Here is a 26185-nt window from a genome sequence, read left to right on the forward strand (position 1 = left end):
GAAATCACTCAATGCATACGTACAACAGTAAATGTGGATTGTTGTCATGTAATTTTTGCCAAAACAAGGTAAAACTCTTAATGCAAGATTCAATTTCCCCGTCATGAGGAGAGGGATGTGCAGCTCTGCTGGCAGAATTTGATGCCACTAATGGTTTGTTAAGAGGGAGAAACAACAAAAGCCACCTGGGCCCGGCAACGTTCCCAGCAGCACCCCAACATGCAAACACACACACTCTGTTTTAATAAATCACTGCAGCATCACAGACAGCACTCGACGGCTGTACGCCGTCTGCGGGAAAGCGGCTTCAGAAGTTCTGCCTCTGAGATTCATGTCTCTCTGCAACATCCCGCTCTGTCAAGTTACACATTATGCAAATACTTTGTTTACTGTTCATGTGACAATATCAAGGCACGGAAGCCAGTGGGGACCGAGGGGGCTGTGGCAAGGTACCAAGAGAGACGGAGGAGAGGGAGAAAGAACAAACTCTGTGAAATAACTGCCAAAGGAATGTGGCAAATGACTCTCTCACTCAATCTCACTCTCTCTATGTTTGAGTTTGTACTCTGCAGAGGGATGCAAGGAAATCAAAGCACATCATTGCGAGAAAGGGGGTTTCTAGTCATCTCATTTCTCTACCTCTAAATAAGGAGCTGTTTGACATGAAGGTGCAGAGCAAAACATAAAGAAGGAAATATAAACTATGTTTAATTTATGTAATGTTAAACTGTATCATTTGGGCCCAAATACAGTAGAAAATTAGAGGATTGGCACCAGTGCTAATATAGTGTAGTGCTAGGGTTAGCATAAAACATTAAGAATAATTTTATGTGATCTATATATCATGTCTTGAGGTTTTTTATGTATAAAATTGAGAAGTAGCTAAATTGATTTATCAAATACTCCTTAAATATGATTTATTTCTTGTAGCTTAATGGGAATAATAACTTTATTGGCCCTGAACCCTTAAATTTAATGCTAATAGAAAATTGAGACATCTTTTGAAGTGCCAAAAATTCCACAGGATATTTGGTCAATCAATAGCCAATAAAAATTAGCCAGGCGAGTCCAAGTTGGCAACGTGAAACTCGTTGTTTCACTTTTAAAAGCTAATTAAATGTGTTTTACACAGCTGGTGAATGGCATCTTTTCTCTCCCGTTAATGGGCTCTCAGTTTGCCAGTGAAGAATAGCAGCTTTTCTAAGGGCTGGATAACTAACCCTGGTGATGTGATCAGGATTATCTTGGCATAAGCTTGTAGACAGAGTCTGTGTTACAAACTGGGATATGTAGTTTGAATGACACATAATAATAATAATAATAATAATAATAATAATAATAACAATAATAAGGGATGCACGATTTTGGACTTTTTAGCCGATATCCGATATGCCGATATTTTCCAACCCTTTTTGCCGATTTCGATACCGATATGTTAGGCACATTATTTTTGTCCGCCTGATTACAGAGAACATCAAATCGCCCCTGTAGTGCAATTGAAATCATGCCTACTCTTATTGTAGTGGCCCACTGGCAGATGCAGAAAAAACATAATACAGTGCCTTTTAAAATGTACACATTCACTGGGCAATATAAGAAAAGTACTTAAGTACAAAATGCCATATGTATTTGTTTGAAACGTTTTCTTAGACAGGCTACGATGATGCTCTCCCTGAGACAATCCTGACAAGAGCCACAACTAGGGCAGATTTTACCTGTTGCACAGAACAAATACATAAAATGAAATCAACCTTGCTGTCCGTTTCGGAAACTTTGAAAAACTGGCATACCGCAGACATCTTGTACCCTTCTTCACGCTTCACGGAAGAGGCGTGGTGCAGGCAGTGTGCGCACACACTCACGGCAAGTTAATGTTGTAGCATTAGGTAAAGCTTTTTTAAGGAATCATCGAGAATTTAGGCAGAATTAAAGTGGAAAATATCGGCAAAAAATATCAGCAGAAAATATCGGCAGAAAAATGACATATCTGCCGATGCCGATATAGCATTTTCAAGCCATAATGTGCAGATAGCGATAATGTGCTGATAATATCGTGCATCAAGAAACCCAATAGCGCTTTACATGGGAGTTCAGGCAAAATGGATGTTTGCATTGCATTATGGGAAGTTTAGGATCCAGTATTTTTTTAGTATTTTCTCTGTTTCTGCTGCTCGAATTTTGACAATTTTTCTTGAAAACTGTCTCTTGCAGCTTTCCGGACTGAATGGAAGCATAATAATAATTTGCTGGGGTGCCCCTTTAATTGTTGAATTTCGTGCAAATATCAAACTATTGTCATTAGTTTTCCAATTTGGCAGTCCTTCTAATCCAATACCCTACACCTGCCAAAACCAATTGGCAAAAAAAACACTACCTAATACCAGTGAGCAAATATTAGCGCTGTTATTCCATAATAGGATCCTAAAGCTATTAACTGTTTTTTTTCTTGTAAAGAGACGTGTGCAAAAGTTAAGACTATTATGTTTCTTTTGCCTTCCACTTTGTATGAGGGAATACAATTTGCCCCCAAAAGATCTGAAGTTAGAGCGAAGGAGAGCAGAAGTCCTTGCAAAGTACTTCATTAATATAACAGAAAGAAGTTGAGAGTGCTGAGAGCTGCTGCTGCAAGTAAGTCTTAAAAAAATGCACATTTGATAGGTTAGAAATGTACAGAGTGCAGCTTTTTGCAAGCAAAAATCTCAAAATAGAAAAACCATTAAAACAGACACGACTCTTAAAAAGCCTGCGTGGCATCACTACACAGGCCGAGAGTGAACTCACCTATAAATTTTATATCTGGTCGTAAATCCTTGGCGGAATCTTTCCACAAAGGACAGATAACTCCGAGAGTGGTGGAAAGGTCCTCGGTCAGAGATGAGCCAGTCATATTGCTTGCTGACATGTTGCTCAGTGGCCAACGGGTCCTGGCGGGAAGACTGAACTGTTATATGGTCCCATATAAACAGGAAGCAGATGACCTCAATAAACCTCCAGTTCATGCTTTTTTTTAAGCCGCTCTCTGTTCATTCTCGCTCCATTATGTGGAGACCTGATGGGAGAGAAGAGAAGAAGAGGAGGAGGGAGGGAGGGAGGGGAGACACAGAAGAAGAGAGCTGTTACATGACAAAGTCTATTTCAGCAGCACAAGAAGATGTCATAGAGTTGGGTTAATTGCGTTGTACCGAACAAATAAGATAGTGCCCTTGTCATCGTCGCTTTACTGTGACATGATGTGTATTTATTTTCTCCCGATCGCTCGCCCTTCATGCCTCCCTGGAGTTTTCGAGAAAGCCACGCAGATTTGGCCCTCTCTGTACGAGGACTGTTACCCTTTTGCAGATGAGCATGAAGAACACCCTCAGCTGTGTGCCTGTCTCTCTCTTCTTCTTCTTCTTCTTTTTTTTTTTTTTTTTAAAGCTAATTGGTGTCATGATAAATTCTGACAAGGTTAGAGGACTGGCTTTATGATATGTTATGACACCCAGCCGCTAATGTGGAAGAGCACCATCTCCCTTTACGCAGCGGTGTCAATTACCGCTGGAGGAAACTTTCAACTATCGACTCGCGACTTCATGAATTGTTAAAAATAATGTGGTACAAAATGTTACCTCTTTCATCAAATACATAACAGGAAGTTAATTTGGTTCCACTGTAGCTGCTAGGGATTGTTAATACAATTGTACCCTTGCCCTTAGAATTCTACAGTGGCTTTTTAATGCTTAACCTGACCCTGTATTCAATGAATATTTTAGAGACAATACATTAAAAACAGACTGGGAACACAGATTAGCAAAGCAGCAGCTAGTAGCATTTTTGGCAACTAGACAGAGCACACAAGCGCAGGATGGCACAATTCATAAAGAAACTCAATTACACTGTTGAAAAAAAATAATTTAACATCCTCGCACCTTTCAAAGCGACTATTAAAATGATACATTTCCACATTGTGCATCGACTGTGGACATTATTATCCACTTGGCAGCAGAATGATGTCGCCTAGTTACTGATAAGGAAACGATTTCCATCAGTAATTGCATTAAAGAACTTTGGCCCCCTGGCCGTGCAGCCCCCAACAGTGTGCCATCATGTGCTACTGTATGCAGAAATTCATCCCCCTTTCATGGTTTATTAGACAATAAAACAGCATAAAGAGCAGGGAGAATTTAATGGGTCTAATCTTTGCCTGTTAAATAGATGATGAACTGCTTGATTGCAGAAGTTAAAGATATCACAGCGGGGTACTTAACGCATTTTTTTTGCCACATCAGGGTTAATACTGGTGTCAGTTTATAACATTTAAACACCTACTTACCAAAAGAGCTGGAACAATCTGACATCATTTTAATATGTCTGCTTGTGTAACTAATAATAACTGTACTGCCATATTTTAAGTATAATCAATCCCTAAAACTGATCGTAATGAAGTGTCAACGATCAACTGAGAATACCGCACTTCAGCTTTAATTGCGTATTCGACAGGAAGAGGTCTCAGCTAGTCAAGTCAAAATATATTATTATTTTAAGCTAATTAAGTAGAACTAATTAGAGTTTGTGTGTCAGAATGGAGAAACACGTTATCTGATGGGGGGGGGGGGGGGGGGGAGATGCACAGCACAGGGTGATGATAGTGTGCAAAGATGGGGTTTAAAAAAACATTTACACTGAATAAAGTGAATAAATGTATCTAATAATGATCACAACTCGTTAACAGTGGTTGCTTTATTTACAGAATTGTATTCAAAGTAAAGTCAAACAAAATAAATTAATTAAAATAAAAATACGAAATTAAGATACTTTGCTACGGGGTCAAATAAAGGTAAAAAAGATAGCTAGCTAAGAGAAGCAACACGTACACTGAGCGCACTTACAGGCCTGAAGCACTTCTGTTACGCCCTGATTGGACAGTTTAGATTCCTCTGATTGGTCAGTGGACAACGTGGGGCGTGAGCTGATTGGCTGGTTAGCTGAGGCGTAAAGAAACGGGCAAAATCTGTGCTTGTAACTGGCAAATTGTTGCTTGTAACAAACAGACACAGAGAACACACCTGTAAAGCTTCTTTACTAATTCACAAACTTTAAACTTGTGTGAGGACACAAGTTTTTTTTGTACACATTCACAAATCAAGATACTTGCACACAAAGTTTAATACAACTGCACGCTCAACATTTTTGACACCATTACTTGACATCATACTTCTTAGAGGAACAGTTTTCTTCTTTGCATTTATAAACCTGTGTAGATTGACTCAAGGCGACGCTCATATGTTGGCACAGGAAGTGAAGGTGGCTCATTGACTGTACGGATGCAACAACAATGGGTTCATGTATGCAAATACGATCATCCTCCATGTGAGCCCTTAACAGTTAGCATTTTGAAAGTAAAGTAGTGGCCCGAAGCAGTGCTTGAGTAAATTAATGAACTGATTTTATGTATGTACTTGGCCTTTTATGTCTTTATTAGAGAGAGAGAGGACAATGGATGGTATCGGAAACAAGGGAAGAGAGAGTAGGGGATGACACGAAGCAAAGGGCCGAGGGTGGGAGTCGAACCCGGGTCCGCCACATCGAGGACTGCAGCCTCTGTATATGGGACTTTTGATATAACCGCAACGCTAAACCAACGCTCCAATAACATTTTTTTTTCATAAACAATAACCTATTTTCTTACTTACGTGATATTCATAATAACTTGGTATTACACTTAAGTGTATGGTGGCTTTGTTGTGGACGGGACAACATGGATCTAGTAAATGTGCATTTAAGTTTTCTAGTACATCATAGGATAGGTCTAAGTTTTTTAACATAATAAAAGAATGTTTTTGATAATAAAAAAGGGGCATAAGCCATAATATACAGTACAATCTTACAACAAATATCTAGCTTTGAAAATATCAAAGTGTAAAATCAATAAATATTCGGCATTTGGAGTCTTTTGTTTGTTGTTTTGAGTTATAGTTACACATAATCATAAAATATAAATGTGTAAGACCATTACTAAACAATAAGGCAAGCTGACGCCTGGATGGCTCAATCCTTTACATACAGCTAATTTGTGCAAGAATAGACGTCCCACACACACAATTTAGCTTTTAATAACCTTGAAAAATCCCATATTAAAGTCATTGCTGCGCCTCTGAGTCTGATCTTCACTTTTACAATAACAAAATGAACCTTAACCTTAAAGTTAGTTCCTTGTGTGCTTGTGATGAAAACCAGTTTGGAGTTGACCCAGAGGCTCAGTCATTTCTACCACCTGGGGAGTCCTCGCTGTCTGAATCCCGGACGCCCCCTGCAGTGACTACATTTACATTCATATGGCCACATGATGAGAGGAAATTCTCAGTGCTTCCCTCCATAAGCCAACTTTCTATTCGCATATTAAAATCTGTCTATCTGGAACTGCCGTGAAATCGTGCTCATCTCATGGTGGATTTTCTGCTTGTTTGCTTTGTGAGTTTTGCAGCTGAACACTATCACACCTTACAGCAGAATGTAGGGCCGGATAAAAGTGGCTCTGAGTCAACAAACAGCAGCACATGATCAAGAGGGAGACTGCAAACATCTGAGTCATCATGGCCGCCTCGCTCTCATGATGACAATCATTATGTGGATTTTCTTTCTTTCTTAGCGATGAAGAACGCTTTGTTCGGATATTAAGAAGAGGTGTAGTGATGAAAAGAAGATCTTAGAATAACAAAGATGGAGGAGGAAGGTTTTTTATTCCTCATAATCAAATATTAGAAAGTATAAATTTGGAGATAAGAAGTTCATTTATTTCAAAAGTCAAGCCAATGCAGAAGAGACTTAATTAAACCTACATTTTCTCTAATGACCAGCAGGGGGCGACCCCACTACTTGCGAAAAGACGTACGATTGTATGGAAGCAGATGAGAAAAAAGAGCCAACGATAGCTTGACTAAATATATATTAAAAAACTGTTTTCTATGAGTTTGTGGTTTCATTTGCTAGTTTCAAGTCTTCTTCAATACAACATGATATATTTATTTTTAATAATGGCCCCAGCCACAGTAATATCTGCAATAAAAACAAGGTATGCTTTAGGGCGGGGCTACCTGTGATTGACAAGTTGCTACCAAGGTTAACCAGAATAGAGAAAAACAATGTGTACCCACCCTTTTGCCCAAATATGGTCAAGTGAAGCCAATGCAGCAGTGTCTTATCTTTCTAATGACCAGCAGGGGGCGACCCCACTGCTTGCAAAAAGACGTACGATTGTATGGAACCAGATGAGAAAATGAGCCTACGATCGCTTGAGTAAATGTATATATAAAAAAACAGTTTTCATTTGCTAGTATCAAGTCTTCCTCAATACAACATGATGTATTAATTTTTAATAATGGCCCCATCCACAGTCATATCTGCAATTAAAACAAGGTATGCTTTAGGGCGGGGCCACCTGTGATTGACAAGTTGCTACCAAGGTCGCCTGTTAACCAGAATAGAGAAAAAAATGGGTCCCCACCCTTTTGCCCAAATATGTGAAGCCAATGCAGAAGTGTCTTAAACCTGCATTATTTCTAATGGCCAGTAGGGGGCGACCCCACTGGTTGCAAAAAGACGATTGTATGGAACCAGATGAGTAAATGATCCTACGATCGCTTGACTTATTTTCTAGTGGGTTTGTGGTTTATTTGCTAGTTTCAAGTCTTCCTAAATACAACATGATGTTTTCACGTCCGTAACCTTGGTGTCATCTTTGATCAATCCCTCTCATTTGAACGTCATCATCAACCACATCTCAGAAACTGCCTTTTTCCATCTAAAAAAACATTGCCCATCTTCGCCCCTCCCTCTCGTTGTCAGCAGCCGAAACACTCACAAAAATGGCGACGGCCATAATGCCTAAATCTAGGCTTCCAAAAGGGGGCAGAGTTTACACACCAGTGGGCATCATCATGGTTGATACGTCCAATCATTTTACAAGGTCTGCAGTAGAAAGGCTGATGGACTGATCAAAATGAACTACTGGATGCTTAAGTAAAACGGTGCAGATGGGTGTTAAAGCACCTCTACTTGGGTAGTGATGACAAACTTGTGGTATTTTGGGGGTTGGAGTCATGTGGTGCAGTGCACCAGCTGCACAGCTGGAAATGCGCTGCGATTAAGAATCAGATACACTTTTATTGTCTCCTCTAATGGATGCAGACTCGACTTCATGCTGCTCTTTGAGTTTAAATATGGAAAGTACAGGGAACAGAAGGGGGCATTAACCACACAGAAAAGTTTCTCTGAAGAATTAAATGCACGTGCAAGAAGTGCTGACTCACCACGAGCGAACATGCAGCTCTGTAAATAAGCCACAGAGGCCGGATGCTGTTGAATTAGCATGGGAGGAGATAACACGTGTGGTTAATAATTGTTGCCCTGGTCCTGGGAGGACTGTTGTCCGATAGCAGGAAACAGTTCAATGGCATCACAAGGACGGCCAAATAATTTGGCTTTGAACCGCGGGGACAGTTTAACTACTGGAATGGTGCCATCCAATAAAGCCCGTCCGTCACTGGTACTGAGGTTGTGACTGTGTCTGCAAACCAGCTCCAAGTGTTAAAGGGTGAAAGGGTTGGCATTTAAAAAACACTAATAGCTCCAACAAATCTGTAATTGGCCTCAATGTTGATGTTTTGAGGAATTCTTTGGGCCCAAGGTTGCTATTAACTAATTTGGGACTCTCTTCCTCAAGAGAAGCTGCAAACAAGTTATATTGACAACGAATAGTGGATTTAAACCATCTGCTAGTTCCAAAGGAAAAAAGACAAATATTTTTTTCATGTACTGTTAAAAAAAGATGATAAAGAACTGCATTCGTCTTCATGTTGGTGAACAATACGCCCAATCCCTTTGTTACAGAGGAAGAACTATAGTAGGCGGTGTCACACCCACGCCAAGGTCAGAGTAGGTTATAGAAAGAAGAGCAGTGCAGCATCAAGAGAATGATGGCGTCCCGCTCCTCCCTGATCTCCATTGAAGTGGATGTGATATGTTCAAAAAGAAAATGGCTTTCTCGAGAGGGACGCTTGAAGTGCAACTGAAATTAAATTGCTTTTTTTTTTTTGTCTGCAACAGCACACAAACTCGCTCTGTAAATCACTCGTCCTGTGGTTATGTTTGAGACGAATCAGAGAGGAACATTTCGGATGCTTTTATGTTCCCTGCATCTGCTAGCTTAGCATCAAATCAGTGGCATACACTTAGGTATCATCTGCATACATTGATAACTTATTTAACAGGCAGTCAAATCAGGCTGTTAAACAACACAGGCGCCACACGCATGGAACAACCACAGCCTCCTCCTTATCTAGCTTCCAAACGCAATGCTAATGACAGTTCACAGGCGAGGTAGCTAATTAGCAGCTCAGCTGCAGCACATTAAACAGCATGTAAACGTGCTTGCCTGAAAATGTCACTTTGGTCGGGTTGGATGCTGGTGTGGTCCTTTGTAATCAGTACCATTAACAACACGCCGCCTGCCAACGACATGTATGCTAAAGGGCAACTTTGTTTACTCTCTATCTGCTGTGTTTCAAGGCAATGTGTTAGGCTGCCTGTTGCTGTCAATCAAACACGTCCCAAACCGCCCTTAGACCTTTTCCACTGCCTTGTTTTTCACACTTAAAATTTAAAAACTACATCAAAAGAAGTTGACTACAAAAAGGAGATACATTAATGTGGTTTCAGTACGAGTTTAAGGTCCATCCTGCCTACAGTGTTGGCAAAAAAATAGAGACTACAGAGCAAGCTATCAACTTCTCCCAGGGGGATCTATACTGCCATGCCATGCCAAGTAAATCTGATGTTACTTTTTCCAATAAAAATTGCACACTTCATCACAAAACACGGCCACCCTATCGAAACCGTATGTGCTAATGAAATATATTGACAACCTCACCCTGAAAATAAGGGCCCGAATATGCCAGGCTGATCTAATCAATCCCCTTTAATGCATTAGTGCTAACAAACACTTCATCACATTTCAAGAGTGCTTGATTGATTTCTCAACGAAAAATGGCTCCATTAACCTCACTGCTATATATATAGATATATGTTTTCAAACTCTCCTTGCTTCCTGAGGTTGTTTCGTCCAGCTGCGGGGAGAGATTACAACACAGACAGATCCCTTATCTTACCCTGCTTTAAAAAATATTTGATGCTACGTCAAAAAAACATTCTTTATCTCCGGATATTCGCAGATTACTGATATTTGCCGAGTGGATTAGCGAAACAGAGAGGAGAAGAGAGAGTGGATCATGCTACCCTTGAATAAGCAGGGTGAAAAAAAGGGGAGGATGTCTGCTTCAGGAAATCACAAGACGGGACAAGGGAGGCTTGTTTTCGCCATCCTCCTTTTAAACAGCCTTATTCATGGAGCGGCTGCCCCCTCCGTTCTGGTTCATTCAAGGGGATTCAATCTCCATTCTGGTCCCGTCGCTGGCTCCGCCGATCAATTCCTCCTCCTCCTCTGTCCCCTGTGTGGAGGCCTAAGTGTCCCTCTTTATTCTATAAAGTTCATAAGAATGGGGAGGCTTGTTCTGCTTATTTGTATTCTAAATCCCGGGGAAGGGGCGAGATCAGGGTGGAATGAAGGCTTCTGCGGGGGAGACAGGTAAACTCCGGGGGGAATAAGAGCAGATATGCACCTGGTCACCAATGTGTAATATTTATTTTCTGCATGATTTGGCTTAAAAAAAAAAAAAAAGAGTGGGTACAAGGAGCAGTGTCTGAACTGTTATCAGCTCGGTTGCCTCTGAGCGATTAATTCCCCCCGATTCGGATATAATGCACGTAGCGAACTACACCTTTGACTTAAGGTAATGGATGTCTGGCAGCTTAAAAATGAATTTTTATACTCCTCTGGGTTATTTGAAGCTCCACATTTCATATTAATACGACCTCAGTGGGACTAAAGGGTTATGTGATGCAAGGGAATGACAGAATGAGGAGACAGTTGCATCTAAATATGCCAAATAGATGTCAGTGTCATGTGAATTCAGGGAACTATTACTGCACCGCTCACAGCCACGTCTGGAGAGGCGTGGTAATGGTCTGCCACTTGCAATTGCCGGGAAGCGACAGAGGAATGGGAAAGCCGTCCGTGGATAACTTCGTTTGCACTGGATTCTTCTTCCCTGCTACGAATATCTCGCCTCGCTCCTGTCGTTTCTGTAAAAGAAAAGGGCCGCAGCGGCACCCTGACCTTCAGGAGAAAAACATGGCTGAGCAAGCAAACACTCCCCCGTTTGATAATTAAATTCTCTGGTTGGTCAGCAACCAATCAGCTCGGCGCAGGGATCAATGGCTGATTTTAAAGAGCAAACTAATTCACTAATGGTCAAGAGTTATTCCAATTTACCTGGCTGCTGAATTATTGTGTCCAAATCTATGCTGGCGGGCGGGCGGGAGGGGATCAATGCGAAGCCGGGTGGGGGAGCGGCTCGCATCTGTCATGTGAAGCGGAGCGAGGAGGAGTGTGCCGCGAGGCTTTATTTGATAGCTGCCCAGCTGAACGGCGGCAATGCGGGGGCGGTTTATGAGCTGCTTCTAAACAAGGTCTGTCTCTGTCATAAAGCAAACTAATTAATAAGGTCTCGGAGTAAACTCGGGAAGGTAAAGGTATGAGGTGTTTTTTTGGGCGTGAGATTCAGATAAATTCAGCACGTCGGCTAACCGAGGGGGGATTTAAATTTAGCGTGAAATAAAAATTAATTTGCTTCTTGAGGGATTCTGCAGTGAGGGAAATAAAAAACATTGTGACACTTGAATTATTTTTTTTCCCCAGCCCTTCAATCTGGTTCTTTTTTCTTAATAAGCAGAGCTCACATTTTCATCACCGCTTTGAATGTTAGAAGGTCTCGCCCAAGAGAATCTGAAGCTTTACGTAGCTAGCACAGGCGACGCCATTCGTCCCCCAACATCCACTGCTGCTGCTTTATGCTGCTGTGGCTGCGTTACAGATGAAGATTGATCATTTGTCAAGTCGCAAATTGGCTTTCAAGTGCTTTCTCTAATTACTCTGTGGTTTTATTGATGACAAACCACTGACTGCTTTCCTTTCGATTCGCCTCGCCGCGCACGGCCTTTGTTTCGAATACGTTGTCTTTCACCTTCCAAGGATGGCTTCAAAACGCTCCCACTTTAATAGATTCTGCATCTAACGTTCCTCTGAAACATGGTCGGATTAAAGGCAAAAAAAAAAAACTGCCAGAGCGAATTCTGCTCCCTTAGCTGGTCAGACTGAAAACGCACCCAGAGGAGCTCCTGACATGAATAAGAGCCTGAATAAGGGTAGCTGGGAGGATGTAAATGACACTGTTCGCTCTGCAGCTCTTCCCTGCTCATGCATGTAAATGTCAGGTGATGTTATCCACTGCATGGTTTCTACTGAATACACCCAAAAGGTCTGGAAAAAAGGGAAGGGGGGAAAAGGAGTTTAAATGCGTGCACGTCCGAGAGAACACTCGCAAGATTTGAGGTGCTCGTGGTGCATTCGCAGCAAAACAAAAACAACAGGCTTTAAACGAAGCTGCTGCAAAGTTCACCTCAGGCCACATTAATGCTTTTTTTTCTCCCCCCTCACTGTAATTACCAGCTGAATTAAACAGCAGATCCTCCTTCCTCTTTTTCTCCCTTCTGTGACTGATCTGTCATAATTGCTTGTGTCTGAAACATTTTATTCAAATCTCACTATCGGGCGCCGCGAGGAAGGGTGTGATGAAGTGTTGTTGCGAGGCAACTGCGAGGCTGCAATTGGATTGCAGAGCTGCATTTTATTTTAGAGGCATATGTGAGGGAAAGTATCATTTTATCAGGGTGAAGGCGTGATTTGCAAAATCCCATTTCGGTTTCTGAGGTGCGGAGAGAAGGAATATTTCTTGTTTTCTCTCTTGCTGGATTTTTATCAGCGCGTGCACACAAAGATGCCCGAGCAGAACAATGAGTTTCTCTCCTAATGACCGTCATAGTTGAGCGATCTCTGCAGCCATGTGTTTATATACCACAGGGAAAAAGTCTTGGGGAAATGTTTCCTGAGTGTTAATGCTGTTTCACCTAACCTTCTCACCACAACCTTCCACTTTTTACCGTTCTTCATTCTTTCTACAGGGGGGTGGTTCTCTGACAGAAACACATAACAGCTGCTGCCCTCTCCAGGGACCGGACCACTGGCATTATGTGGAGAGAGCTTTTTTGTCCAGCTGCAGTGGGTTATTTTTGTTCGCATTGCTACCCCCATTTGCTCGCGCACTCTGATGCGACGCCATCACGGAATTTACTGACCTCATTTTCTCCCCAATTTGATGTTTACTTCCCAATTTGACGAATTGCTCGACTTTGGCGAGAAGAGTTCCCTCTCTGACCAAACCGCCTCGCAGTCACGGGAGGAACAGCGGCGTCAAGGCGACGGTCACCCCTCCTATTGTTCCTAATTCAAAGCAATAAATTTGCGAAATGGGAGAAAAGCAGAGGAGGCAAACACGGACTCGGTGGGTTCTATAAATCAGCAAAATCAGCAGAGACACGGAGCAGATGGTGAAAAAAAAAAAGTGCTTCCGTCTCAATTCTTTGCAGATTAAGCATTGCGAAGCTAAACAGCACTGTATTACGTATGCCTGGTGTCTGTGCTGTGCATGACTATCAATATTCTAAGGGTGTTTTGTTCAGCGCCAGGCTTAATCTCCCTCACAGGTGCAATGAACTTACTGTGTCAACTGCAATATAGTGTCATATATTAACCTACAGTTTGTCACTTGCAATTCACTTAATGTACATTAGCTTCCATCCACACAAAGATCCTTCTATAGTTGTATTCAAACTACACCCTACAATGTGTTACAGCCTATAGCGTATTTAAAGGGGGGGTATTATGCTATAATCTCAAGCTTCATATTTCACTCTGTGATACCTGTGGAGTAGCTTAGCATAATTTACAGTTCAAAAACTCATCTGGTGCTCTGTGCAGGCCCACATACAGCCTCGATTTAGAAAAAACTGTCTGAAACGGGTCGTTCACAGCAGCCTGCCGACCGAGCTGAGAAGCCTGGGGATTTACTCCAACATACTTTTACCTACAGATTAGAAACTTCACCCACGTTTAGTTCGGACATCCAACATTGTAACATTATAAATATGTCTTAAAATGTGAAACAGCATAATCCCCCCTCTTTAAGAAGGAGTCCTTAAAGGCTGGGAGGGTTTGTTTGCTGTTAGTCTCCAGATGAATTGGATGCATCTGCCGTTTAGCCCTGGGAGCATTTTTAGTGATTACCCTGCAGTGCCAAAGACAATGACAATTAAGCCACAAAACGGTGGGAAATAGCTCATTTGGATGTATTTGTGAGAGTCTCTCACTGTCTTATTGCAGATGCAATTAGCCAATACCGGGAAAGATGCATGCCTGTACAATTATGGTAAAAAATGGAGGTTACAGATGTCTAATGTGGTGGCAAATGTTGTCATGTCATTACTTTTGGGGATTTTCTTTTCACAAAATAAAAGCGGTATCTTAGAGGAGAAATGTACAGGAAAAATGGTGCTGCTTTAGGGAAATGTTCTGTAAAATACACAAGCTTGCTCCCATGCAGGCATATAGTCATAAAGTACATAGATCACCCTGCGCAAAGGCATCCTGAGCAGACATTTCCAGGCCTGATATGACTAAAAGGATTGCGAATTTTGCTGAGAAAAGCTTTTTTTCCCCTTTTCTGCACCACATTCCGTCTCCTCTTCTTGGGAGGTTATCGTTCGCAAAAATGTGCCCTTGATATGGGTTATAGCAGCCAACTTGTACCCATTCCCCATGTTAGGATTGAAAATAGAGTGCTCTTGACCTCTTGCCTTTGAAATTCTTCCACTGTCGCTCCATTCCTCCCCTGAGCTGTCCTCTTTTCATGCCATAGCTCAGAGGCTTTCGCCACGAGGAGCAGCGCTTTTTCATTTCCCATGCTCTACCATTTCTTTGGCTTCGTCTTTTTCTCAGACAGGAAGTAAACTGAGTCATAAGCCATCTAAAATGCATGACATTTCAAGATATCAGCGGTTATAAGCGCAGAGGAAAACCTCTGTGCGAGATAGCCAATGACAATCCTCCTGACCCAAGTTGAGGCATCCTTACTGAACCCCAAATTGCTCCTCAAGGCTGTGTGTCATTGGCTGTGTGTGTGAATGTATTACAATTAGAATATGATGAGTCTCAGCCATCAGTGTGTGAATGTGTGGGATGAATGGCATCTACTGTAAAGCGCTCTGAGGGCTCAGAAGACAGAAAAAGGCGCTCCACAAGTGGAGGCTATTTACACAGCCTATAGCTGCTTAATAATTCAAAGACTAATTTTTCCAAATGTGTGCTGCGGGGCAACAGAAGAAAAGAGGCGATTTTCTCAGGTCTTCTTCAAATGTTTATGTTCCAATAAAGACAGCAAATGGCTCTTTACAATTTGCACTTACATTAGGTGATAGAGGTGACGGTAATCCGTCCTTTCTCTGGGGTTTAAAGCACTTACTGTACATCAGACGGTAATTAAATTAAAGCCACTGTTAGGTACAGAAGATTTCAGACTTTGGTGCCCCCTGGTGGTACAGTTAGGAAAGACTTGCTTACAAACATGCACAGAGCAACAACTCTGGAGTACATACTACACCCTAATTATAAAATATTATTATGCTTGTAAAATATTACAAATTTAAGGCAAACAGAAAAATAATATAATAATAATAAAAAGGATATAACACAAACTGGCGAATGCCTGGTTTAGTCAAAGGGCAACAAGATGCCTCTTTGGTTTTTAACAGGGTCAAAGCAAAACATCTGAACATGTAAATCACATAAGAACAATAGAAATAGGCCTCTGCCTTCACATTGACCTGCAATCCATGGGGACAGTCAATATCCCATTACGCAATCCAATGTTCCAGCCTTGGCTGCATGTATGAAAATTGTTTCATTTAAAGCCAATTTCCTTGGTAATATTGAAAAGTAATTATTGCTGTTGTCTTGCTAGCATGTCCAGATAAGTCAGCCTTTAAATATTTAAGTTGTCTTCATTCTTTTGGCTAGACTGCTTTGCTTTTTAATAGAACAGAAAAGAATATCAGTTCACAGTAATCTTGCACTGTTTAGAGAAATTACAGTTTGCCTAAGTGAAGCTCCCACTGGGTGAACCACTTTTGTCTGGTCTGGAAATTAGCTTTTGAGATTCATTTCCCTATTTTGTGACATGGCTCTGGTTTAGCGGAATTATTGTTTCACATGATTTGTGTGTGTGTGTGTGTGTGTGTGCTGTGCATCTGGTACAACTTGTTACAGGAGAGGCAAGATTGTTTTTGCTAAAAGGCCACTGAAGGCAATGGGAATCAGTGAGCCTCAGCAGCAGTTGAATGGGTTAATAAAGAGCGCACTGATTAGCGATTAGCTCCCATGTGGGTTGGAGGGAAAGAGTGATTTTAAGGCTCACTTGAGTAGATGATGAACTAAGAGGAGGTTGCCACTTGAATTTTAAACCGATGTTAACAATGGAGGGAGGCGGGAATTAAAGGCTCGCAGCCAAGAGGCGTGGCTTCGATGGTGTAATGAAAAAAAGAGTAGCCTGGAGGTGAAAGAATACAAAATGAAGTCCTTATTAAACTTTCTCTAAGCCACACTACAATGATAAAAGATTTATCTGATGAATCATTGAAAATGTTCACACGGCATTCATTGTCCTCTGACGTCACGCTCAGGGTGGGAAGCTCAGATGTTGGTATATCATACTGCTGTGGTCCAGTTCAAGGTATGTCATATAACTGAGGTGATCAGCGAGGGGGGAAATCTGGCCATATGTCAACTTAAAAACAACATAATACATGAGCTACAGTCAGACATAGGCTAATGTTAGCATTCAGCCACTTCCTAGATAATGGCACCATAGCTAAGAAATGATAGAATGCTAATATTACCCTTTGGTAGTGTTACATGTAACAACAGGAAAGATGGAAATCGCTAGCTAACATTACGTTAGAACGTTTGAATTAACTTCCCAGCTAGCGTAATGTAAGCTAGGAGGTGGTTGAATGTAACCTATTATGAGCTAATAAGATTAGCCTAATGGTATCTGACAAATCATAGTCATTTTACTGTTTCCCAGTTGGAAAACTGAAAAGACAATGAACAAAAAAATACTGAGGGAATTCTGGCAAATAAACAACATATTTCATAATCTATAAACTACAGTCAAGCAAAAGCTAACATAAGCATTCAGCAATTTACAAAATAATATCACCGTTAGCTAAGACGGTCAAAGGCTAATATAACTGTTTGGTGTTTCTACAGATAAGAATAGGAAAAACAAAATTCCTTGCTAACATTAAGTTTGAATGTTTGAATTAACTTCCCAGCTAAACGTAATGTAAGCTAGGAGGTGATTAAATGTAACCTAAAATAAAGTCATAAATTTGTTTGCCTCATGTTATCTGGCAAAACATATTCATTTTACTGCTTCTTAGTTGATCAACAACTGAAAAGACAACGAACAAAAGAAATGGAGGGAAATGTGGCCAATAAACGACATATTTCGTAACCCATGATCTACAGTCAAGCAAAAGCTCACGTAAGCATTCATTTATTAGATAATATCACCTAAAAGCTAATATTACTGTTTGATATTGCTACAGGTAACAATAGCAAACACGGAAATTGCTAGCTAACATTAATTTACATTTAGAATTGACTTCCTAGCTAAAGTAAGCTAGAAAGTGATTGGTTGAAAGCTAACGTTAGCTGTTGCCGAACAGTAGCTAATAAGTAATCAAATTGGTTGATTTAATTATGTCCAGATTTCCCTTCTGATTTTACTCTTCTTTTTAGTTGCTCAGTAATTAAAGCACTAAAAGGTTGGCGATTGTCAGATACGCTAAATTTAGACAACCATGACATTCTAACAGCATTTGAGCTTCCCACCCTGGGGGTGAATTCAGAGAAAAATTGCTACCATGTGAATATGATGAGCAATGATGAGCTAGCAGAATATAACCACATGTCACTATCAGTGTTGTGATCTATTTTCTGAACTGCTGTTTCTTGAATGTAGCCAGACTGTAATCCAGCCACATGCTAATACAACCATTGCACTTTTTTTTTTCCTGCTCACCACTGTGACTTGCCGCGTTGTCGCTTCTCTGCCCTGCATCGGTGTCACGTTGGTGTGCTGAGTCTGCAGAAACACCAGAAAGGATTCTGCCCAGGCTAGCTTCACCTGGCCTGGCCTCTCCATCATTAAAACTAACAACGCCTGCTCCATCAGCAAGGCAGCACAGAGGTCTTCAGGGGGTGTGTGTCTATTTGTGCGTGTGTGCGTGCCCTTGTCCTATAACATTCAATCAATATTGTTCTGTTTGCAAACATGGAAACACTGTATATGTATTTACTGTATATGTATTTATGTGGTTGAGTGAGCAGCACTATCGGATCAATGCACAGGATCAATAGCGCACATGTCGGTAATGTGTCATATCTTACACATGATTCCACATGTACATATGTCCCCAATGACATGGCAGTTATGACATTGGCATAAAGGTCCTTTAAACAGTTAACCATCTTTTTTAGGACACTCAGTTACCAGCAACAATTTGAAGGCACTTCCTTGGTTAAGGGCTTTTCCAAAGTTTTTATATCCATTTAGAATTTAAAGAAACAATGGCACGTAATGAGGAAAGAACTATGCAAACACAAGGAATAATTAAACTCCAAACAGAGGACCATGGCCAAGATTCAAAAGCAGCCCCCTCTTTCAAATTGAGAAAACAATATGGGAAGCAAGCACGCAGAAAAACATAGTTTTACCACCCAGCAAATCTCCAGCAAACGTCTTAATAAACAACCATGTTACTCCAACACCCCAGTATGCAGAGTACCCACATCATTGAAGCATTACATCCATTATTCATCTGTCGGGAATTAAATAATAGAAGAATAAGTTCAGAGTAAATCACAGCATGCAGTGGGAGATTAAATCATATATGAGATGCTTGTGAATTTACAGTTCACACACTGTGCATCTTCTCCCAGTCAGCACATTGTCAGCAGTTTGATTCAAACACAAATCTGACTGAAACACAAATCTTCTCCCTGTCTGGCTCAGGCGTGCTTGTCGGATTTCGTGGGGTATTTCGTGCTAAAACAGCATCTCGGCGTAGCAAATAGGCCCAACGTGGGCTGATTTGTGATTCTTTATTCGTACTTCAAACGCTTAGGACGCATCTGTGTCGGTCTCCTCTTTGTAAAGAACAACGTATAAGACTGATCGTCTTGGCACCTTGTGATTTCCTGTTATTCCAAATTTAGAAGAGGACTGTTAATGGAGTGAGGTGCCAGGTTGGCGCTGTGCTGGCGGCTCTACACTCTGTTGAGAAAGCAAATTATTCATGTTAAGGGACTCAATCATTGTGTATTTGAAATGCTGCTGTTGTTTTGATTGAAGGCAACAAGTGTGCCATCCACTGAAGTGTTACAGAATTAATCATAATGGGAATATTTTGATGAGTTACTTCCTGCATATGGATTGACTTTGCACTGCTATCCAGATTTTACTAATTAAGATAGATTGATGATTGAAAGATTTAACCTGTATGCGTTTTGATTGTTGGATAGGGATGTTGCATGTGCATTAAAATATTGCAGTATACTCTGTTTTTGTTCTTCAAGATATAGTCTTGGGCTTAAATAAAAAAAATGTATCAAAACGCAACCTTTAGCCGTGCTTGCATCTCAAGTTATCTGATACAAAATTAACTGGAAACATGATATAATTATCCCCGACATTTTCTTCATTGTGTTTGACTTCTTGCTCAGCGAGCCCAGGGGGAGTAGCACAAAGACCTGTGATGTTCTACAACCAAATTTCACATTATTACGGTTGTTTTAGTTCATCTTGAAAAATCAAATTAGCTCCAGTGTCCTTTGGCAAGTCTTTCTTTTTTTATACCAGAAGAAAATTCTTCTGAAGAGTCCCTAGATGTTCCCTTTAACCTCACTCCCCTTAGAAAACCTCTTGAGTTTTAAAACCAGTTCCATAATTGTCCTCACTTCCTCAACCCCCATCTCCTGTCAACCGTTTTCTCCCTCATGTATCCCCGAACTCACCATCTCTGTCACCCCAACCCCCTCCTTAAAGAGGATCAGGAGAGAAGCCCCCCTCCAATTTTCTCTCCACCTCTAATAGGCACTTCTTCCTTGTGTTACATGATCACCAGGTGTCAAGATTAAAGAATGGCTACCGCTTCCCAGGGCAGGCACAGATAGGAGACGGAGAAAATAGCACTCCATAATTACTGATAAATCGAGCACACTGCCTCCTCTCCTTCCACTTCCTCCCCATCCACCTGGCCCTGATGTCAATGTGAGGGGCTGAGCAAGGAAAGCCGATGAAAAAAAGTTGACCACGCCAGCCACTTTTTTTCCTCACTGCTGATATTGCAGTTAAGTTCGGGCAATTCAGGGCCAATTGACTGACTTGGAGCTTTTATTCGCCCTCCAATCGTGTCTCCTTTGAAGTGGGACTCACAGTACAAGACTTACATAAGGCAGCTGCAGCCGGAGCACAATGGCACTAGCTTACACTGCACGAAAGTACACTTTCAAGCTAAAGCTGCCATCATAGACATAAAGCACAAGTCGTGCCTGAAGTTGTTCCGATACCGATAACAGTAGACCCAACCAGATACTGATATCGATACCATTAGACCCAACCAGATACTGATATCGATACCAACCAGATACTGATATTGATAGCGATACCAGTAGACCCAACCAGATACTGATATTGATACCGATACCAGTGATATCGATACCGATACCAGTAGACCCAACCAGATACTGATATCGATACCAGTGATATCAACACCGATACCAGTAGACCCAACCAGATACTGATATCAATACCAACCAGATACTGATATCGATACCGATACCAGTAGACCCAACCAGATACTGATATTGATACCGATAACATTGATATCGATACCGATACCAGTAGACCCAACCAGATACTGATATTGATACCGATAACATTGATATCGATACCGATACCAGTAGACCCAACCAGATCCTAATACTGATACCGATACCAGTGATATTGATACCGATACCAGTATCGATATGGGTATTGAAATGCACAGATCTGATTATCTGACTATTTTTAAGTAGCTCCCCCAAAAAATCAACTAGTTTTAGTAAATATACAGTGTGGCAGTAACAAACAACAACAATGTAGTGCTAGGAGAGAGTTTCTGAGGTCTTGGTATCAGCCAATGCTCCAGTGTATGTATTGGAATCGGTATCAGGAAGGAAAATGGAAACGGTACAGGAACACGTCATGCTTCAGGTCTCTAAAAGGGTTTTAACGGATAGAGGATGGTGAATGCACAACAGAGAAAACATCCATCTCTTCTGAACACATGTGCAGGGTAAGGGATGGTGTCTGGCAACAGTGGAAAAGGATGGCCAGCTGGTTGGGTCTCCTCCCTCCGCCAGGCAATTGCTGTAGGTTGCCAGGTGGCAACCCGCTGCCATTGTTTATTAGTGATCCCAACAGCCTTGATGGAAACCAAAGTAGAGGTGAATGGAGTCCAACAGTGCATGAAAGCCTCTGCTGCAGTGAGACTGATTTCTCCCCCTCCATCCTGTCATATGAGAGAATTTGAAGGTTCAGTAGAGTCGGCAAGAAACCAGGTGGTAGAGAGGCACTGCCATCACAAGCAGTCTACCTATGAAATAATGAGGGTAATATAGTGTGTGATGTTCTTGCCAGAACGCAGCTTCCTGTATGGTGTAGATGAGCTAAACCAGGCCCAATGGGAATGTACTGTACCATTGTTTTGACAATATTAGCTTAGCATATTTCTTTTTTTTTGTCCTTACCAATCTGTTTTACCAATCTGTAGCAAGTTTATTTATAAAAGTCCAATTACAACAACTAGTATAGCTGCATTAATCTAATATAATTGCTGGTTTGTGGCTCTTCTACGATCACTATTTTTCACAGTATAGCAATAAGCTAGCTAGCTATGCAGGAAATTAAAACCTCCATATTTGCGGTTGGGATTGGTTAATTGCCAATGAGCGCAACAACTATATACATTTTCTACTGTTGAACAAATCCAACTCTCTTATCATCAAAGTGTTCCAGAATGCACACATAAGATTTGGGGGGGGGTGTGATATGTATCTATCACATGGTCACAGGAAGTGAAAATATGCCTTGAGACAAAGACTAATGAATAAAGATGACTAAGGCTCAAAAATACATATATAACTGCTAACTTATGCATAACTCCCCAGTCTGTCCCATAAATGTGTCCTACTAAGTTTCTAACTTATTTGATTCAGCATATTGTCTATTTTTACTTGTTCCCTGGCCACAGTTCCCTTTCTATTTTTAAATATGCAGCGCATGATCCCCTTTTCAGAATCCATGATGACAGTTGACCTAACCCTCTTTGCTGCAAACTATGAGCTTTTGAAGATTGACCTTTTCCATCCAGGATTTTGAAATAATAATAACACAGCTGGCCTTCTTCATGGGCGAAAATAATATCTTTGTTGTCAAGAGCCCTAAAATGAAACTGGGATATTTCAAAGAGAGGGCTCTCTGAAGTCTCCCCATAGTGAGCAGTTCTCTGACTTTATTGGGGAACGAAAGCGATGGTAACATTTATGCATTTTACAGCAAAATCATCAATATTGTAGGCTGTAGCTTTTCATTAGAGATGGTCTAAGATGCACAGCTCCATCTGTTTATGCCTTTCAGTAACATCTGCTTGCTTGTTTCATCTTCAGTGGACATTACATGAGGGATTTGGCAGGGTTCACTTTAGTTCTTGCTTTTTTTTTTTAAGACGTTTAATCCCAGGTCAGTGCCTTTCAACGGAGAAGCACATGTTAAAAATGAGCAATGTTTAAGCTTAAGTGATGTGGAAACGCAAAAACAGACAACAAAGGCCCCAGCAACCCATCTTAAGTACTTGAGTACTTTGATTGAAAGTCCAAAATTTGGCTGATTCCTTTCAAAAAAGAATTAAAATATCTGATTTTTTCCCTTGTTTTTTATTTTTTATTTTTATGTTTGTTTGTTTTTTTCTTTTATTTTTCCCTTAAAAAAAAAAAAAAAATGTCAGAATTTTTTTTGGGGGGGGGGGGTGTTTGGGGAGTTTTTTGTTCGTTTGTTTGTCTGACTTCTGCCTTGATTATGACTAATAATTATGTAACTCTCTCTCTAGTCCTCATATGCCATGTTTTCTATCTTTGTCTTGCACTTGTATTGTTATCACATTTTGGCTTAAACAAAATTTCTGATACAGACTAATGTCACCAAACATAAGCATACTGATTGTCACATGGTATGCAGCCAGAAATGCTACGAATTTTAAACAATTACCAAAATAAAAGCATATGAGAGCCAATGTGGGTTAACAGCTGCACATCTTCTCATGCTGGTCTTGAAGTGATAATATTTTATTTATAACCTTTTAATTATATTCTTCATCCTGAGGTAAATCTAGTTAATATTTAATAAAGTCCGGCGCAATATTACATCCTTCAGGTGTGATTTTTTTCTTTAAAACACATGGAAATGATAAGTAGACATAAAGCAGGCCAAATAAGAACATGAACAACTGAAGGCAAAGTCAAATGATCGCAAATATGCATGAGTCTGTCGACGATCAATATCCCCCGGGTTACATGTAACACCACGCAGTGCTCAGGAAGTGAAACTGACATACTAGGACTGCTAATGTACTAACGGTTCATCCATCGGGACACGCAGGGTTAACATAAGTGAACATGAAGGATCTATGTTTAGCATTCTAATTAATATACATGCCTGCTGTCGTGGCACATTTTCAGCCACACTGAAAAGATGTGCAGCAGACACACACACACACACACACACATGCAGGCACATGCAGGCAAGGTCAGGTACATAAAATCTATAGGCTGGTACTTCTGTGAAAGTGCTGTGTCAGGTCATTCATGTGCTACTTCTGGACTCAGTAGCACTCTGTCTTTTATTGCTCTGAAGTTGTTGCAGAAAAAGAACGCTGCCGTAATCATCTGTATCTCCTACAAATGATGTCCGTCTCGCTTCAGCTGTTACATTTTAGGAGGAACCGCTGCTGCCTGGATTATGTTTGCCTCCCACATATCAGAGTGAGCGTTAAGTTGGGTGCTGTATTGATGTAAATACACACATATTTAACAAGATTTGTGCAGTCTCCCAGCTGAAGAAGTTAAAAGTTTTAAAAGCTAGCGCGTGCTTATTTAAAGTTTTCTCCTCTGATATGGGAATGGGCTGGGATGCATTTTTCATCTCCTTGAATTTTGTAATTAAAGTGCTGTTTACAGCAGTAGATGTATATTTGTTTCTTTTAGTGGGAAAGAGTGGAATCCCTATGCAAACTCTGCCAGGCGGTTGTGAGTAATGTTTGGTGAGTTTTTGGCACAAAAACGTCTTTGTTAACTTTGGGAAAGATCCTGATTTGTGTTAAATTGAATACTTCGTAGTTAGCGTCATTTCTGGGTTTTGGTTTAAATTCGGTCTACACATAGAAGAGACTTTAACATGAAAAGCTCATTAATAGTGGGAGTACCTCTGTCATCTTGGTTACTATAATGAACATGTGGTTATGGTTAGTGTTTCCCAAAAGTGTGGCCGCCTGGGTGGCTGTGAAGGAACTGTAGGTGGGCCACAAGATGTTATTTATATCAAGTTGTATGTTTTAGGGCCTGTGTCCACTAACAGCGTTTTTGCGTTGGCAGCACTCACAACCTCGAATTCAGAGCGCTTCTCACTGGCGCTTACTGTTGCTAGGTTACGGAAGTTATCTCGCGGCATTTCCGCTTCCCTCGGTAGTGACTGTTAAGTGTGTTTTAAATTGATCTGTAGGCTTAATATTTGCTTTTAAAAACAATGTAAAGGAATCGTGTCCCGGCAGCAGCTCTAGACCTGGAAATTTTACCCTCAGGGACAAGGATTAGTTTCTCCTCCGCCAAAGTTGTTACGAAGACAATTTGTCCATTTTCCATTTATGAAACAGAAAGATTTTGGGAAGTACTTTATCTTAGTCTCAGGTGTTTAATCAGAGTGGTGTGATTAGGGGGGACGGTCTGGCCCCAGAATAATTTTAGATTTCAAAGTGGCTCTTCATCTGAGCGTCAAATTTGTTTCTTTTTCTTTGGATTTTCACTTATTTTTGAAGTTGTATCATCGACCTTTTCTTTGTTTGTTCAGCCATAGTAAATTACTGTTTACTCACAACACTTGCAGAGACCGGAAAAGCAGCCGCTTAGCTCCGCCTACCCTCTCTGGCAGGCTAACCACTGCTGGGTGACGGAAATTATCGGCACAGACACCCAGTCTATAATTCTACTATATACTGCAAATACAAAGGCTTTCATTAGTGGGCCATAGACTCAATCACCTTTGTGTTACCTGATTGGGTGATAGATAGTGACTTAACAGACATTTAATTTAATGAAAATCTTCAGGATTACTACTTTAAGTTTGGGAATGATCTTTGTCCTGCTTTAAATAAACATCCTCCTTCTCTGCAACATCATCATTACAACAGCCACTAGAGGGATTTGTCCCTTTAATGTAAACACAAGTCATTCCAGGACACTTGAACGACTGATGCTGTCAGACAATGGGCGGCGTGTCTGAAATGAGCTTTACACATTTCACTAAATCGTTGTACTCACAGTACTCAGAACATTTAACTTTGGGGTAAAGGGAAGTAAATTTACATAATTTGTGGCTGCAGCTTGTAATCAGAGTGTCAGGGTACCTACTCATTAGCATACACACACACTCATACAATTAGATAACAAGTGAGGCCACAAATTGCTGCTATTATAAGATTATGTAAGAAAGCTCAAATCGTTGAGGTCATGCATCTTGTTGATAGCAGATAAGGACGCTTTCCGCAGCACCTCATCATATTATTCCACTCTAATGTGAATATTCCAATCTGATCAGGCATCGGCTGCACTGTAGGCCGCTGCCGCCCCGAGCCGCAAAATAGGTCAGTGATGCTGAGAGCCACTGGCAGGAGCCAACAGTGCATTGACTCACCAGCATCGCATTGCTCATGGGTCAGCCTATGAATCTACCCTCTCTCCCAGATGACTCCTCCACTCCAA

General features: G+C 41.0%; 1 protein-coding gene across 1 annotated transcript in view; it reads right to left on the bottom strand.

Annotated features, from left to right (window-relative positions):
* The window catches only part of brinp1 (bone morphogenetic protein/retinoic acid inducible neural-specific 1), a 148303-nt gene that overhangs the window by 113830 nt on the left and 8288 nt on the right, over positions 1-26185 (bottom strand). Inside the window, exon 2 of the mRNA XM_069673665.1 lies at positions 2782-3049. Within this exon, the coding sequence (XP_069529766.1) occupies positions 2782-2999 (218 nt within the window). The 5' untranslated portion in view covers positions 3000-3049. The remainder of the gene's footprint in view (positions 1-2781; positions 3050-26185) is intronic.

This window comes from Semicossyphus pulcher, unplaced genomic scaffold, assembly GCF_022749685.1.
Source record: "Semicossyphus pulcher isolate SPU_LCO1_2020_fin unplaced genomic scaffold, fSemPul1.0.p SCAF_22, whole genome shotgun sequence".
In the NCBI taxonomy this organism is placed as follows: Eukaryota; Metazoa; Chordata; class Actinopteri; order Labriformes; family Labridae; genus Semicossyphus; species Semicossyphus pulcher.